This window comes from Salmo trutta, chromosome 3 (genome assembly GCF_901001165.1).
Source record: "Salmo trutta chromosome 3, fSalTru1.1, whole genome shotgun sequence".
Taxonomy (NCBI): Eukaryota; Metazoa; Chordata; class Actinopteri; order Salmoniformes; family Salmonidae; genus Salmo; species Salmo trutta.
This window is the reverse complement of record NC_042959.1, coordinates 34,485,818-34,504,462: the sequence shown is the minus strand read 5'-3', so window position 1 is coordinate 34,504,462 and position 18,645 is coordinate 34,485,818. Positions and strand designations below refer to the sequence as shown.

Here is an 18,645-nt window from a genome sequence, read left to right as displayed (position 1 = left end):
ATTTAACAAGTGACATCAATAAGGGTCAAATAATTTCACCTGGTCAGTCTATGTCTATGTCTATGGAAAGAGCAGGTGTTCTTAATGTTTTGAACACTGAGTGAACATGCGTGCTATATAGTGTTCTGTACTGCTATTGGTAGATAGTTATAGCAGAGTGAACTCAGCATTCCATATATTCAGCATAATAAACATCATTACAAATATATGATTGGCACATATTCACCCATCTGTTCCATAGAAACTTTGTATAGCCTTTATGCTACTGAATCTGGAGTGGTGTGTGTGTGTGTGTGTGTGTGTGTGTGTGTGTGTGTGTGTGTGTGTGTGTGTGTGTGTGTGTGTGTGTGTGTGTGTGTGTGTGTGTGTGTGTGTGTGTGTGTGTGTGTGGCAGGTGTACTGGTTCAGTCCTTGATGTCCCCAGCTACAGATTCATCTGTGAAAAAGGCAGATTAGAAGTCAGTCAGAGATATTAATCAGATATTAATCAGAGATATTTATCATAGACAGAGCAGTTATACGTCTGTCCCTGCAGGGCTTTCTCTTATGAAAGAAACCACAATAATATCTAGCACATTATTATAATGAGTATGGTAGTCATGCCTGATATGTGTGTGTCTGTGTGTGTGCGTGTGTGTGTGTGTTTTGTGTATGTGTATGTGTATTTTGATTCTATACATGAGTAATGCATGTGAGCACCCCAAACGAAAACAGCTAGAACTAACAGCATATACTGTGGGGTTCTACCTGATCTGCCCAAATCATCTTTGATCACAGTTCTGAACCCATCCCAAATGCAATGATTAGTTACTATGGAAACGGTTGGGTGATGAATTTGGGAGTGTGTGTGTGAGTTTTGTCATTCTGGGAAATGTGCCAGCACAAGCAGTGCAAGCCTCTCTCTATGCTTATGCATGAGGGAAGTGAGTTTGGAAACACTGAAATTGTGCATAGTTTTCACAAACAAACTGAATATGTCCCAACTCAGAATCAGAATAGGCTTCCGCAAAAAAACTTGCTTCTTGCACGGCATGTGAACGTTTTAATGATAGTATTCTGACTATTGGTCAGTCACTGGGATCGGTTCGTAACATCAGCCACACTACACGATAAAGTTAATACTATTCTGAACTGACAGAACTTTGTCGGAACCTACGGCCCGCCACGAAGTGTTACTTAATCAGCAGATGTAGACGCTGTCACACTGAACGAGACAAAACGTCCCACAGTTGTTTACCACCTACAAATTTGTTTGGGATGGCAAAATCATGGCATTAAATGGCTAAAATCGTACAGTCTGTTGGGGGGGTTTGAGGAAGAGGACAGACACGGCATAATGACAAATAAATCAGTCACTTAATCCAGAACTCTCTGTCTATCCACTTATCAGTCCAATAAAACAGACAGACAGAAGGACACAGTCAGAGTGAGTTGGCCTACCACCAGTCCTCTCCACCCTGTACATTTAACGGTTTGTTCCAGGGTTGGTCTCCCCTATTACCATCTCATTCTCCCCTTCTCAATCTGACTTTGAGCCAGGGATGACAACTAACCATAGAGAGAGAGAGAGAGCGAGAGCGAGAGCGAGAGAGAGAGAGAGAGGGGGGGGGGGGGAGGAAGAAATAATAATTGAAATGGCACCTTATTACCATGCTAGATAGTTTATTGTGTTGGCTGTGACTCGGTGGCATGAAATGAAAAATTGAAAGGAGCTTTTCAGCTGGCTGCTGATTTATCATGGCTGTTACCACCACTGCCCGCCAGCCAGAGATGGCTGTCCATTTCTACTTAATTAGACACACACATGCATGTGTGCCATATACAAGCACTACCCACACGCACATCGTGCACGCACGCACACACACACACACACACACACACACACACACACACACACACACACACACACACACACACACACACACACACACATACACAAAAACTGAGACTAACAGAGTAAACACCAGTTTTAGAACTGAATAAAAATTAGTACTTCAGGCTGTGTGTAGTACGTGTCTGTGTGTCTACCAGGGTGGTGCTCAATTTAGAATTGAATTGAGAATGACTCAAATTCCAATTCAATTCTTGAATTTTAATTGAATTGCTGAATTGAAGTAGTAAACAGGATACAGAATTGCAAATCGAATTTGAATGACAGGAAATATAATTAAATTCAGTGAAATTCAAATGCCTATTATATTCTATATTAGGAGGTCGGCGGCACCTTAATTGGGGAGGACAGCTCAATTCCATGTGTTTGAAGCCATTCCATTTGCTCGATGTGGTCTTCAGAAGAGCGGCCCGGGCTCTCTTCCAGGTACAGCGACAGCGGCATACGAACATCTGGGCATAGGGTATGCTGACTTCTTTCTCAAGGAAGAGAAGGTGCTGATATCCCAAGGAACACTCGAAGGGCGAGAGACCAGTGGCCAAGCAGAGAAGGGTGTTACGGCCGTATTCCACCCACACAAGTTGCTATAAATACAACGGGGATAATTTTATATTTATTTTATTTCACCTTCATTTAACCAGGTAGACCAGTTGAGAACAAGTTTTCATTTACAATTGTGACCTGGCCAAGATAAAGCAAAGCAGTGCGACACAAACCACAAAACAGAGTTACACATGGAATAAACAAACGTACAGTCAATAACACAATAGAAAAAAGTCTATATACAGTGTGTGCAAATGGCTTGAGGAGGTAAGGCAAAAAATAGGCCATAGTAGCGAAGTAATTACAATTTAGCAAATTAACACTGGAGTGATAGATGTGCAGATGATGATTTGCAAGTAGAAATACTGGTGTGCAAAAGAGCAAAAAAGTTAATTAAAAAAAAATGGGGATGAGGTAGGTAGATTGGATGGGCTATTTACAGATGGGCTGTGTACAGCTGCTGCTCAGAAAGCTGATGTTTAAAGTGAGTGAGGGAGATATAAGTCTCAACTTCAGCAGTAACTGTTTTTGCAATTCGTTCCAGTCATAATGGGTGAAGATAGGAGATACCTGATGGGGAGTGGAGACAAAGACAGGTGAAACAGATCAGGGTGTAACAGATATACTGCATTTTGTCAGATTCAATGAAACTCTCATGTTCTGTGTGGAATTTATTTTAATTGCACTGAGTTAAATTCTACTTTTTGTTACTCAAACTCAAATTATACATCCTGTGGGGTGTATCCAATTCAATTTGAATGTTAATTCTGAATTGAGCACAACCCTGGCGTGTACTTGGTGGGTGAAGATTAGAATTTGTCTCCTCTAGCCAAAGTTTAGCATTTCAATTTAACTCATTTACATTTATTCCATTTACATTTATCTCACAAGACCTGTTGTTCACCATCCAATGCCTTTATATGTGTCATAGGTGAAATACATATGGGGCCTTTTAGTCTCACTACACACACACACACACACACACACACACACACACACACACACACACACACACACACACACACACACACACACACACACACACACACACACACACACACACACACACACACACACACACACAGTTGAAGTGGTCTGGCCTTGAAAAATGCTTGCTGTGTAATTTAGTTATTTTGTTTTTGGCTGGTACAGTAACACTGTGATTGGAGAACCTGGCAACACTTCAAAAATATTGGAGCTCCTTCTCACCCCCTCATCCCATCTCTGCCTCTCACCTGTGTTAAATAAATATTGTCTCAGTCTATTTCATGTCCCTATGACAGATGGCTGTCCTGTCCAGGAGGTGTGCTTGTACATCAAGAGTAAGAGTACATGAGATGTACTCGTACTCTATGGGCCATTCTGGCTCAGACAAGGCTACCTTACTTACTACACTGCTCAAAAAAATAAAGGGAACACTTAAACAACACAATGTAACTCCAAGTCAATCCCACTTCTGTGAAATCAAACTGTCCACTTAGGAAGCAACACTGATTGACAATAAATTTCACATGCTGTTGTGCAAATGGAATAGACAACAGGTGGAAATTATAGGCAATTAGCAAGACACCCCCAATAAAGGAGTGGTTCTGCAGGTGGGGACCACAGACCACTTCTCAGTTCCTATGCTTCCTGGCTGATGTTTTGGTCACTTTTGAATGCTGGCGGTGCTTTCATTCTAGTGGTAGCATGAGACGGAGTCTACAACCCACACAAGTGGCTCAGGTAGTGCAGCTCATCCAGGATGGCACATCAATGCGAGCTGTGGCAAGAAGGTTTGCTGTGTCTGTCAGCGTAGTGTCCAGAGCATGGAGGCGCTACCAGGAGACAGGCCAGTACATCAGGAGACGTGGAGGAGGCCGTAGGAGGGCAACAACCCAGCAGCAGGACCGCTACCTCCGCCTTTGTGCAAGGAGGAGCAGGAGGAGCACTGCCAGAGCCCTGCAAAATGACCTCCAGCAGGCCACAAATGTGCATGTGTCTGCTCAAACGGTCAGAAACAGACTCCATGAGGGTGGTATGAGGGCCCGACATCCACAGGTGGAGGTTGTGCTTACAGTCCAACACCGTGCAGGACGTTTGGCATTTGCCAGAGAACACCAAGATTGGGAAATTCGCCACTGGTGCCCTGTGCTCTTCACAGATGAAAGCAGGTTCACACTGAGCACGTGACAGACGTGACAGAGTCTGGAGACGCCGTGGAGAACGTTCTGCTGCCTGCAACATCCTCCAGCATGACCGGGTTGGCGGTGGGTCAGTCATGGTGTGGGGTGGCATTTCTTTGGGGGGCCGCACAGCCCTCCATGTGCTCGCAAGAGGTAGCCTGACTGCCATTAGGTACCGAGATGAGATCCTCAGACCCCTTGTGAGACCATATGCTGGTGCGGTTAGCCCTGGGTTCCTCTTAACGCCACGTTGCACCACAGACTGTCCAGGAGTTGGCGGATGCTTTAGTCCAGGTCTGGGAGGAGATCCCTCAAGAGACCATCCGCCACCTCATCAGGAGCATGCCCAGGCATTGTAGGGAGGTCATACAGGCACGTGGAGGCCACACACACTACTGAGCCTCATTTTGACTTGGTTTAAGGACATTACATCAAAGTTGGATCAGCCTGTAGTGTGGTTTTCCACTTTAATTTTGAGTGTGACTCCAAATCCAGACCTCCATGGGTTGATAAATTGGATTTCCATTGATTATTTTTGGGTGATTTTGTTGTCAGCATATTCAACTATGTAAAGAAAAAAGTATTTAATAAGATTATTTCTTTCATTCAGATCTAGGATGTGTTGTTTAAGTGTTCCCTTTATTTTTTTGAGCAGTATATTTCATGGATCACTAGACAGGTGGGTTGTATTGTAACCCAATATGTTTGCGAAGTACTTGTGTAGGGGAAAAGTGGTCAGTTTGGCTTGGAGATGTTTACAATAGAAGAGATTTGATCTCTTACTCTTGTTGTTCCCGTAAACAGTAGCAGTTTCTGTTGTTCTTTCTCTATTTATCTCCCTCTGTTTATGCCGTCTTTCTCTGTATCACTGAGCTGTCTTCTTTTTTTTGGCAGTGTCCTCCATCGCTCTCCTTTTCTTTCCCCCTCCCTTCTCCCTTCTCCCTCCCCCTCTTACCTCCTCTTCCTCTTTCTAAACCCTGTCCCTCCTCTCCCCTCTCCTCCCTCTCCCTTATCCCTCTCCCACCTGTCCTCTCTCTCTTTCTCAGTGCAGTGATTGAGTGCTAGGTCTGACCCAGTCTGTCTCAGCAGGCCTTGCCTACTCTCTGTTAATAATGACTCTAACGAGACTCTGCCTAAATGAGCTTTTAATGTGCTGAGTCTACCTGCGGCTAGAGAGAGAGAGAGGGAGATAAGGAAAGATAGAGAGGGAGTAGAGAGGGGAGAGTATTGACTTTAAGTGTTGTGTGTGGTTGTGCAGTTTTAGACTCCCTGCATACTGCATGTGTACGGTTGTTTGACCACCCGTGTATGTGTGTGCATGCTTGAGTTGTCTGTGCATGTGGGTGGAACTTGACCATCCTGAACATGTGTTGTGTCCCTCAGAATGCCGGGACATCCTGCTACCCATGATGCTTCGGGAGCTAAGCGAAGCGCTGAAGGACATGGGTCAGGGGCCTCATGACGACCGGAAGAACAGTGTGGAGCTGCTCAACAACATCCTGGAGGTCCTCAGCAGAGACAATGTGGTGAGACACACACAGCCTATCAGAACACAGCTTACTGATACACTGACCAATCAGAGAGCACCATTCTTGGATATAGTCTGAGCTTAAAGGAAAATTCCACCTAAAAACTATATTTTGGTATTTGTTTTATTAGTCCATTGTTGACATAGTCCCACAATGTTTTGCATGTCAGCAATCAGGTTTTCAAGAGGGTATGCTGCATTTTGCATCATATGATACAGAATGCATCATACCGGCTGCATTTATGTATTTTGAAAGTTGTTGCTCCTCCTTTCCGCATCCTTTGACTCTTACTTTCCCCTTTCCGACACAGCCCTCACCTCCCACTCCGTGGCTGAGTAACTTACTGCATGCTCACAGAACAGGGTTGTGGGCAGCTGAGCAAAAATGGAGGAAAACTAAACCTCCGCAGGACCTATCATCCTTCCACTCCCTCCTCTCTACCTTCTCGTCCTCTGTATCTGCTGCTAAAGCCACTTTCTATTACTCTAAATTTCAAGCTTCTTCCTCCAACCCTGGGAAACTATTTTCCACCTTCTCCTCCCTCCTGAATCCTCCTCCCTTTCTGCGGACAAATGCGCTCCTCATTCACTCAGCACACTGAGTCCATTGGTCCCACTCGCACAGAACTATTCTACGCCTTGACCTCTTTCTCTCCAGATGAAATCCTGTGACTAGTGATTCCAGCGACGTGACAACCTGCCCACTCGACCCCATCCCTTCCTCCCTCCTCCAGACCATCTCTGGAGATGTTCTCATTCCTTACTTCTCACATCAACTCATCCCTTATCACTGGCTGTGTCACCTCCGACTTCAAGTTGTCCAGAGTCGCTCCCATCCTCAAGAAACCAACCCTCGACCCCTCTGACATCAAAAACTACAGACCTGTATCCCTTCTTTCTTTTCTTTCCAAAACACTTGAATGTGCTGTCTCTGACCAACTCTCTCCCTATCTCTCTAAGAGTGATGTTCTTGACCTAACCAGTCAGACTTCAAGACGACTCACTCAACTGAAACCGCTCTCCTCTGTGTCACGGCAGCTCTCCGCTCTGCCAACGCTGACTCTCTCTCCACTGTTCTCATCCTCCTAGATCTATCCGCTGCCTTCAACATCGTGAAACACTGGATCCTCCTCTCCACCTTGTCAGGGCTGGCCGTCTCAGGCTCTGCACACTCCTTAATTGCATCCTACCTAGCAGGTCGCTCCTACCAGGTGACATGTAGAGGATCTGCGTCTGCACCACTTGCTCTCACTGCTGGTGTCTCCCAGGGCTCAGTTCTAGTCTCTCCTATCATTGCTATGCGGATGACACTCAACTACTTTTCTCCTTCCCCCCTTTCTGACACCCAGGTGGTGACACGCACCTCTGGCAGACATCTCCACTTGGATGTCGGCCCACCACTTCAAGCTTAACCTCAACAAGATGGAGCTGCTCTTCCTCCCGAGGAAGGCCTGCCCGCTCCAAGACCTCTCTATTACGGTTGACAACTCCACGGTGTCCCCCTCCTAGAGTGCAAAGATCCTTGGTGACTCGCTCCTGCAGGTTCATGCTCTACAACATCCGTAGAGTACATCCTTTCCTCACACAGGATGCAGTGCAGGTTCTAATGCAAGCACTTGTCATCTCCAGTCTGGACTACTGCAACTGTCTTTTGCCTGGGCACCCGCTTGTGCCATCAAACCCCTGTAACTTGTGCAGATTGCTGCAGCCCAGCTGGTGTTTCACCTTCCCAAGTTCTCCCATGTCACCACACTCCTCCGCACACTCCACTGGCCACCAGTCAAAGCTCGCATCCACTACAAGACCATGGTGCTTGCCTACGGAGCAGCAAAAGGAACTGCCCCTCCCCACCTTCAGGCTATGCTCAAGCCCTCCACCCCCATCCCGAGCACTCCGTTCTGGACCTCTGGTCTCTTGACCATCCCAAATCTACTGGGGGTCAGCTCCCGCTCAACTCAATCAGAGCTATTGTCTGTCCTGGCACCCCAATGGTGGAACGAACTTCCTCCTGACACTAGGACAGCAGGGTTTCTTCTAAAACCCCATTAAACCCACCTCTTCAAAGTGAGATATCTGTCTAATCCCCCCCCCACAAAAAAAACTTGCACTTGTCTTTTCCTAAAAGTACCGACTTTGCTGGAAACGTATTTACTGTGATATGTGGTTGTCTCAACTAGCTATTTTAAGTTGAATGCATTAACTGTAAGTCGCTCTGGATAAGAGTGTCTGCCAAATGACTGAAATGTAAATGTAAAAGGGCGTTATAACTTAAATGTGATTGATTGATACTGATTAATCAAAACGCTTCATGCTGGGGCACTTACCAATCACACACATAGTGACATAGTGAGTAGTAGATCAATCACTGAGCTCACCTGCTGACACGTACGTCATGCAACCTGATACCCAACGCACCCACCCACTCACAAAGTGAAAAACAAACACACGTCTTCAATATCCTACAGCGGCTTGTTAATTGCTTAAGCAATTTGTTGACAGCCCACAGAGCCTTTGAAGGGAAGTTATGACTGTTTTCCCCTTATTTACTTTGTTGGCACTAATGAATCCTGAGAAAATATGGAGAGAGTGAGGGGGGGTGGGGGAGAGGGAGAGAAGGAAAGAGAAAGAGAGGGAGATGGAGGGACGGATAAACAAATGAACTTAAAGGGAGTTTGAGGGTGAATTGTGACTTTACATCAGACAGAGACAGACAGAGGTAGTCTAGAGGTACACTAAGTGTTCTGGGTTTAGAGCCTCTCTGCCTCTAGCAGTTTAAATCTACTGTGATGAATCCCTTAAGTCTTAGCGAGTCCTGGCTTCGGTGCGCTTAGGAGAGCTTTACAACATATGGAGTGATTATTTTTCTGTCCCAGACGCAACCATGCCAATATAAAATCTCCCTACCCCTGTGTATCAACACTCAGATTACAGACAAGTCAATCTGCCTGGTGTCTCACAGACAAAAAGAGCAAATATGAGGGATTAGATCTGTGTGTGAGAAAGAGGGGGGGGGGAAATACATTAAACCACAATTTATAGAGAGATGAAGAGAGGGATTATGGGATGGATAAAATGGAATACTTATAGATGGAAGAGAGAGAAAGAGTACAGAAGGCTGAAGAGTGATCCATCACAGAAAAAGAGAAAAACAATTTGCAAGGAGAGAAGACAAACGATGGAGGAGAGAGAAGGTATCGCCAGGGGGTTGCATAGTTTTGCGTGCTCCATTTCATTTACACAGTCTCTCTTCAGTGTCCTCTCTCGCCCCCTCTATTTTTTTCATCTCTCGCCTCTCCTTCTCTCACCATCTCTCCCCTCGCTTTCCCTCCTCCCTCCCTCTGTCCATCCCTATTTCCCCTCTGTCTCTCTCCTTCCATCTCCATCTCTCTCCTTTTCCTCTTCTCCCTCTCATCTCCTCAAATCTCTCTCCTCTCCACCTCTTGTAGATGCTTCCTCACTGTGCTGCAGACTGAGTGATTGCCGTGGGGATTTAGAGGGTACCTGATTAAGTTGTCACGCCAAACATTTCTTTGAACTAGAGAAGGGAGAGACCGATGCGAATGTCCTGGGGAATAACACACTGTGTGTGTGTGTGTGTGTGTGTGTGTGTGTGTGTGTGTGTGTGTGTGTGTGTGTGTGTGTGTGTGTGTGTGTGTGTGTGGGTGCATGTGAGTGTGCTTGGGTGTGATGCCGCAGGAGGGGTTGTGAGAAAGAGTTTGTTTGAGGAAGAGGAAGCATTGTGTGCCTCTGATTTACAGAGGCGAGGGTGTCTGTGTGTGCTTGTCAAGGAGAGTGTGGGTTTGGGGGAGAGACGATACAAAAAACGATGCAATCAGATTTAGTTATTCAGTTATAGGAACAGCTGCTTCTATCAAACCTGCGTGTGTGTGGTGACACACTCCCTCCGCTCTGTTTACCTTGACTGTAGCCAGTGACTCAAAGTCAGAAATGTAAATTTCATTTAATCATGCCTGCCTGCCCCAAATCAATCCCTTTAAATCATGCATACCCATGACAGGCCACACACACTGTGATGACACACACACACACACATCCTTGCCATTAATTATTCAATTATTCTTCCTCTCTCTTTTGGCACATACACACTGTTGATATGGCTAGAACTAGTTTGGGTAGAACTGTTTTTTAAGGCCTGATTCACACGGTCTCCTCTGAATAGTTGATGTTGAGATGTGTCTGTTACTTGAACTCTGTGAATCATTTATTTGGGCTGCAATCTGAGGTACAGTTAATTCTAATGAACCTATTCTCTGCAGCAGAGGTAACTATTAGTCTTCCTTTCCTGTGGCGGTGCTCATGAGAGCCAGTTTCATCATAGCTCTTGATGGTTTTTGCGACTGCACCTGAAGAAACTTTCAAAGTAATTGAAATGTTCCAGATTGACTGAACTTCATATCTTAAAGTAATGATGGACTGATGTTTCTCTTTGCTTATTTGAGCTGTTCTTGCCATAATATGGACTTGGTATTTTAGCAAATAGGGCTATCTTCTGTATACCACCCCTACCTTGTCACAACACATCTGACTGGCTCAAACAGAAATTCCACAAATTAACTTTTAACAAGGGACACCTGTTAATTGAAATGCATTCCAGGTGACTACCTCATGAAGCTAGTTGAGATAATGCCAAGAGTGTGCAAAGCTGTCATCATGGCAAGAATCTCAAATATGATTTTTTTTTTTTTTACACTTTTTTGGTTACTGCATGATTCCATATGTGGATGTCTTGACTATTATTCTACAATGTATAAAATAGTAAAAATAAAGAAAAACCCTTGAATGAGTAGGTGTGTCCAAACTTTTGACTGGTACTGTATATACTGAACAAAAATATAAATGCGACATGCAACAATTTCATTGATTTTACTGAGTTACAGTTCATGTGAGGAACTCTGTGGATTTCAAATAACTGGGAATACAGATATGTATCTGTTGGTCAAAGATACCTTTAAAAAAAATAGGCCTCACAATGGGCCTCAGGATCTCGTCATGCTATTTCTGTGCCTTCAAATTACCATTGATAACATGCAATTGTGTTGTTTGTCCTTAGATTATGCCTGCCCTTACCATAACCCCACCACCATCATGTGGCCCACACACGTGGCCTGCAGTTGTGAGGCCAGTTGGATGTACTGCCAAATTCTCTACAACAAAGTTGGAGGCGGCTTATAGTAGAGTATACCGATCAATCGGAATCCACGCTTCAAGATTGTTTTGATCACACGGACTGGGATATGTTCCGGGTAGCTTTTGAGAGTAATATTGAGGAATATACTGATACGGTGACTGAGTTTATCAGGAAGTGTACAAGAGATGTTGTACCCACTGTGACTATTAAAACCTACATTAATTAGAAACCGTGGATAGATGGCAGCATTTGTGCAAAACTGAAAGCGCGAACCACCGCATTTAATCATGGCAAGGTGACTGGGAATATGGCAGAATACAAAACAGTGTAGTTATTCCCTCTGCAAGGCAATCAAACAGGCAAAATGTCAGTATAGAGACAAAGTGGAGTCGCAATTCAACGACTCATACACGAGACATATGTGGCAGGGCCTACAGACAATCACGGACTGCAATAGGAAAATCAGCCATCGATGTCTTGATTCCGGACAAGTTAAACACCTTCTTCGCCCGCTTTGAGGATAACACAGTGCTACCAAGGACTGTGGGCTCTCCTTCTCCGTGGCCGACGTGAGTAAGACATTTAAGCGTGTTAACCCTCGCAAGGCTGCCGGCCCAGACGTCATCCCCAGCCGCGTTTTCAGAACATTCGCAGACCAGCTGGCTGGTGTGTTTACGGACATATTCAATCTCTCCCTATCCCAGTCTGCTGTCCCCACATGCTTCAAGACGGCCACCATTGTTCCTGTACCCAAGAAAGCAAAGGTAACTGAACTAAAAGACTACCTTACCTGTCACCCTTGATGCATTTCAATTTGCTTACCTCCCCAATAGATCCACAGACGATTCAATCGCCATCGCACTGCACACTGCCCTATCCCATCTGGACAAGAGGAATACCTAATGTAAGAATGCTGTTCATTGACTACAGCTCAGCATTCAACACCATAGTACCCTCCAATCTCATCATTAAGCTCGAAGACCTGGGTCTGAACCCCGCCCTGTGCAGCTGGATCCTGGACTTCCTGACGGGCTCTGGGAGTGTGGTGCCAGGAAAATACCCTCTCACTCAACATCAACAAAACAAAGGAGATGATCGTGGACTTCAGGAAACAGCAGAGGGAGCACCCCCCTATCCACATCAACGTACCACAATGGAGAAGGTGGAAAGCTTCCTCGGCGTGGAAAGTTCCTCGGCGTACACATCACTGACAAATTGAAATTGTCCACCCACACAGACAGTGTGGTGAAGAAGGCGCAACAGTGCCTCTTCAATCTCAGGAGACTGAAGAAATTTGGCTTGGCACCTAAAACCACCTCACAAACTTTTACAGATGCACAATTGAGAGCATCCTGTCGGACTGTATCACCGCCTGGTACGGCAACTGCACCACTCGCAGCCACAGGGCTTTCCAGAGGGTGGTGCAGTCTGCCCAATGCATCACATTGGGCAGACATTGGGCAAACTACCTGCCCTCCAGGACACCTACAGAACCCGATGTCACAGGAAGGCCAAAAAGATCATCAAGGACAACAATCACCCGAGCCACTGCCTGTTCACCCCGTTATCATCCAGAAGCCGAGATCAGTACAGGTGCATCAAAGCTGGGACCAAGAGACTGAAAAACAGCTTCTATGTCAAGGCCATCAGACTGTTAAATAGCCATCACTAGCACATTAGAGGCTGCTGCCTATATACATAGATTTAAAATCACTGGCCACTTTAATAAATGTAACACTAGTCACTTTAATAATGTTTACATATTTTTTTTTACATACTCATATGTATATACTGTATTCTATTATATTCTACTGTATCTTAGTCAATGCCGCTCTGACATTGCTCGTCCATATATTTATATATTCCTTTACTTAGATTTGTGTGAATTGGGTATATGTTGTGAAACTGTTAGATATTACTGTACTGTCGGAGCTAGAATCACAAGCATTTCGCTACACCCACAATAACAGCTGCTAAGCACGTGTATGTGACCAATAAAACATTTGATTTGATTTGAACTAACATGTAAAGTGTTGGTCCCATGTTTTTTTTATTTTTATTTTTTTATTTGTTTTACTCTTGAAAGTTGTAATCGTAGAAGGCACAAGGTGCAATTTCAAAATTGGGTAATGCATCATCAGTTCCTCTTGTCATGTCAGTCATTGCATACCTTAAAGCTATTTATAGCTTGTCAGAAATGTCCAGAACAACTAGCCCATGTCAGCTAACGTTTCTTAGCTAGGTTGTTTTTAGCCCATAAATGTTTGAGTCACTCACATATCACATGAATACACATTAGACATGGCAACATGTATAGAATTGCAAGAAAATGAGCTTTAAAACAGAAAAATGTTCTCTGAGCCCCATGACAAAATGTGTAGAATTGCAGGAAATAAGCTTTAAACCTGCAAATGTTCTCTCCACCATCAAGAGGGGTGTGAACAGTTTGTGTCATGAACAGTGCTTGTGCCCATAGAAATCGACATGGCGCGTGCAGGTGGGGCACTTGATGTTTCCCAAGGCTGGAAGGGGGGGGGGGGCCTGAGTGAAAAAGTTTGGGAACCCCTACATATAAGTAACAATCAGAAATGTGCGGTGACAGGGACTGTTACTGACTTTATTATTGTTCCTTTGGGGACATTTTGTATCAGGGCACAGTGAATTACTTTGGCGAGGCACAGAGAGAGAAAACGAAGTGCGTTGGAGAAGGTTGGGGATTTTTTTTTGGTAGAGATAAAAAAAAAATAGCCGATGAACAGAGACGTAGTGAGCGCAGTTTAGGGCATGCATGTGATTCTATCCAAAAAACTGACAGGAAAGTGTCTTTTTGGTCCAACTGATTCATGACCTTGCTTTCTCTCTCTCTCTCTCTCTGTCTCTCTCTCTCTCTCTCTCTCTCTCTCTCTCTCTCTCTCTCTCTCTCTCCCTCTCTTTAATTTTCTCTCTCTCTCTCTTTCTCTCTCTCTTTCTCAGGGGGAGACATTCCAGCATATTCAGGACATTGTGGTCAGTCTCCTCAGGACCATCAACCGTACGGTCATTACCATGGGTCGTGAGCATGCCCTGATTGTGAGTAATCCAAATGACCCCCCTAAGCATTAGCCCCACTGGTGACCAGTCCACCATGCTCCTGGAGAGATTACACGTATGCAGGGTTTTGCTCCAAACAAGCTGGCTTGGGTTCCCATACTGGCTTCCCTAGTCTCAATCCTACCTCCTACTGTAAATTGTGCACATATAGATAATCTGAACAGGCCTGGGTAAAGGCCGGCCCAGGGGCCGTATGTGGCCCGCGACCTGATTCAATACGGCCCGCGGAATCAGGCTCAGATCACATAAAGAATTTGCGATAGTAAAATTGTGAAAACGTATTTGATATTGGATGAGAGCAGTTGTTGATATTCTTATGAGGCATAACCCCAGACTTTGAAATGACAGAGGAGCTTGCTTCAGTGCAGTCAATGAAGAGCACAGCTACAGGGAAAGATATATTGGAGGAGGTGAATAAGTGTGTGGCAAAGCTGGGACTGAGTTTTGAAAAGTTGTCCAATGTGACCACTGATGGGTGCCCGAAAAAACGTTGGCCTTTTGAAAAGGTTTCAAGATCAAGTAGCTGAGCTGAACCCAGATCAAAAAAGTATTTTCTTGCATTGCATTATTCATCAGGAGGTGCTCTGTAAATGTGTTCTGAAAATGAGCCATGTTGTGGATTCAGTCACTAAAGTGGTAAACTTCATAAGAGCAAAATCTTTAAACCACAGGCAGTTTGTCTCACTGTTGGAAGAGACAGAGTCGGGTCGTGTAGATCTCCCCTACCACACAAACGTGAGATGATTGAGTTTGGAGAAGGTGCTTAAAAGTGTGTGGGACCTGAAGGGTGTGAGACCTGAGTTTTTGCAAATGAAAGGAAAATATGTGGATTTCCCTCAACTGCAAAATAAAGAATGGCTGGCTGATTTTGCCTTCACCGTGGACATCATAGCCTTCATGAATGAACTGAATTCCAAACGACAAGGGAAGGGCCTTTTTGCACATCAGATGTACAGCCTTGACAAAGCCTTCAAGGGAAAATTACTTCTCCTGGCCCGTAAATAGAAGCCAACAATCTCCCCCACCTTCCGACTCTACTAGTCTGTTCCCTATCAGATGACCAGCGGGAGAAGTATACATCGCTGCTGCGTGCTTCGAACAGTGAGTTTTCTCATCGTTTTGACGATTTCAAAGTGTTGGAAAAGGACATGCGGTTGGTTTCCTCTCCTTTCACCTTCAATGTGGATAACGCTCCCACTGACCTGCAACTTGAGCTTATCGATCTTCAGTCTGATGCAGTGATTGGAGAACTATTCAAAACAATGTCACTGACGAGGTTCTTATGCATCTCTCGATGAACAAAACTTTCCGAAGATTAAGAGTTATGCTCCGAAGATGTTTGTACTGTTTGGGTCAACCTATGTATGTGAAAAGACATTTTCAGTGAGTCAAGGCACATATCATCTCTTTCTGACTCTCATCTCTCAGCAATCCTGCGCATAGCAACGTCAGAAACTATACCCGACTTACTGCTCTAGTCAATGCCCATCAGTCCTCCTCACACTGATTGAATAGTTTAAATGTAATGTTGAGCTCTCGCTCTCTTTCTTGTGTGTTTGTGCATACCCGTTAACAAGAGTTCTGTCCGTGGTGCTGAATGCAGTGTACTTTTACCTGCCCGTAGATCGTTGCATGTTAAATAATGAAAATACTTGCCAAAAGGAGAACATGGAAGTGGTTTATTTCTGTACATGTTAAAAAGTAAAATAAGTAGCATATCTGGATGTGATTTACAGTAGCTATATCTGTCAACACAGTCACACACATGATGTATAATCCTGTAATATGATTCTGGCCTGCAATGGCAATAATACATTCTAATGTGGCCCCTCCATGGAAAATAATTGCCCAGGCCTGATGTAGAAGTTTTTCGATAGAGCTTTCGATCGTAGAGTACTGCCTTACACTGGCTGCTTTCTAAATCATTCTCTTCAGTCCTTTCAGTGTTTCCCAAATTGTTGTTTGTGTCCTGCTGGTGGGTTGTGGCCAATTCAGTTTGGGCCACGGCTTAAAATTGGGTTCTGGCTAAAAACAATGGAGTTGTTTACTTAGTGTTTACTTGAAGGGAGACAAGACATTTCCCCAAGGTGGGTCTAAACACAGAAAGTATTTGGGAAACTACTGATTGTTTCAGTCTGTAGACTTTCTTTCAGTTTAGTGACCTTTATTATACCCTTTGAAATACCACATTATAGCCCTCCGTGGACTCACCCATCTGCTTTTACCATTCCTCCATAGTACCACAGCTTCATCCTAAATGGTGCTAGTCAGTAGTGCTTTAAGTGTGTCGTCATGGGAATTGGGAATCACTGTTCAAGCAGGAAATGATGTTCTGTTTAAAATACACACTTTTATTGGATCCCAATATAACTATTACAAACAACACAGCGAGAGGAAAAGGAAGAGAAAAGCATTGTTGGAGATCACACATCGGGATGGGAAGAGCGAACTATTAAAAAGCACTGATGTGGCAGGTTAGGGTCCGGGGCTGATTATTGGCTAAACAGTAAATAGGGTGTGGTCTTGGAAGGAAAGGTTGAGATTATTATTGGTTGAGCTTGTGTTTTAGCCAATAGCGCTGTGGTATAATGAAAGCTCATAGTGTAGAGTGGATATAATTGTATTGTATTGTGTGTGTGTGTGCGCACGCGCCTGTCTGTGTGTGTAAGTGATGTGTTTAGTGCTATACTGTGTGTGTATATTGTTTGTGCTAAGTATGACTCAGTAACTTTTTTGTTTTGCGTATTGCGGGAGAATCCTGGTGGAAGCGTGTGTTGACTGGTTACGTGGCCTGTCACTCTCTGAAGGGATTGTAGATTGGCTGGTCACTCTGTAGGTTGTGGAATGTGAATAGGTGCTCATCTATGTTCAAGCACTGGGACCTTTGACCTAACAGAGTCACCACTGGACACTCTTATTAAACCGTGTCCCAGATGTGTCCAACCTAGCACAGTAGCACAGTAAACTCTGTTGGTCAGGGACAAAGTCATTCAGATTAGTGTCTCTTCAAAATCCAGTAACCAGTGATCCCAAGACTTGACCTCTATCAGTTGGTCCACACCTCATAGAGTTGTCCATGGTAACTTATTGCTCTCCATGTTATCTACACTCCAACAGGCTCTAAGGTGTAGCATCTCTGCAGCTCAAATACCATAATAGGTGTACAGTTCCTATAGCAACATCAAAGACACAGGAACAGTCGCCATGGTCCATCGACACACACCTGTCCAATCCCCTTAGTAACAGCAGCCCGCAACTTCTCCATGGCGACTGTACCCCCGGCGACGGGTGTGTATCTATAGCCACCAGAAACACTTCTTGCGTAGCTTCTTGACGCGGGCCTTGGCGCTGGGGCGGGGGCGGGAGAGGGGAGGTTTGGGGACAGGGAGGGGGACATCGTAAACCCCATCTAGAGTTTCCATCACTGGCTGGAACCGCCCCTCTTGCTGTCTGAAGTCATGCTCCACACTGGTGAGAAAGAGGTGGAGAGAGTGCGGGGAGAGAGAGGGTGGGAGGGTGAGAGAGAAGGTGAGAGAGGGGGAGAAAGAGGTCGAAAGAGAGGCAGAGAGAGGTGCAGAAAATGGGAGAAAATAGGGGGAGAGAGGTGGAGAAAGTTAGACAGGTACGCACACATAAATTGCTTGTACTTATTCAAATGCCCTTTGATATAAATGCAGTTAGGTGTGCACAGTAACATTCGCACATCAATGCACATGCTTAACACCTCTGAAAACACATGTGCTCATGCAACTGCACGCCTATGCACCCAATCAGACACACACACACACACTGAAGTAATTTCACGTACACAGAATTCTTACGCTTCATGCACCGCTATATCACAGGCTGGAGTAATGAGAGGAGTGGGAAGAGAGAGAAAGCGAGAGCAGAGGAGGAGCGAAGTAGAGAGTCGTCCTAAAGTGTTGGAACTAAAAGAGAGGGCTGAGTGAAAAACGTATTTCCCCGGTGATGTTTTCAAAGCACTCCATCCCCTTGCCTCATCTTTCTTTCTCTCTCGCTTTATTTCTTTCTTTCTTTCTCTCTCTTTCTATCTCTCTCCCTCTCTTCTCTCTAAAGTGGCTAATGCTTCGGGTCATACTGCAGTGGAGTTTGAGTGTGCACTGAACGTTTGTGTGTGTGTTTTTGGTTTTACTATCCTTGTGGGGACCAGAAGTCCTCACAATAATAGTAAAACAAGGAAAATTCAGACATTTCGCTGGTCCCCACAAGGAAAAAGGCTATTTTAAGCTTAGGGGTTAGGGTTAGAATTAGGGTTAGG

At 44.8% G+C, this 18,645-nt stretch overlaps 1 protein-coding gene across 2 annotated transcripts in view; it reads left to right on the top strand.

Annotated features, from left to right (window-relative positions):
- Positions 1 to 18,645, top strand: part of LOC115173846 (dedicator of cytokinesis protein 2) — a 153,347-nt gene that overhangs the window by 63,557 nt on the left and 71,145 nt on the right. The window contains exons 25-26 of one of the 2 annotated variants that reach the window (XM_029732296.1): positions 5,983 to 6,125; positions 14,250 to 14,345. In XM_029732296.1, the coding sequence (XP_029588156.1) occupies positions 5,983 to 6,125; positions 14,250 to 14,345 (239 nt within the window). The remainder of the gene's footprint in view (positions 1 to 5,982; positions 6,126 to 14,249; positions 14,346 to 18,645) is intronic. The other variant, XM_029732302.1, reaches the window with a different exon arrangement.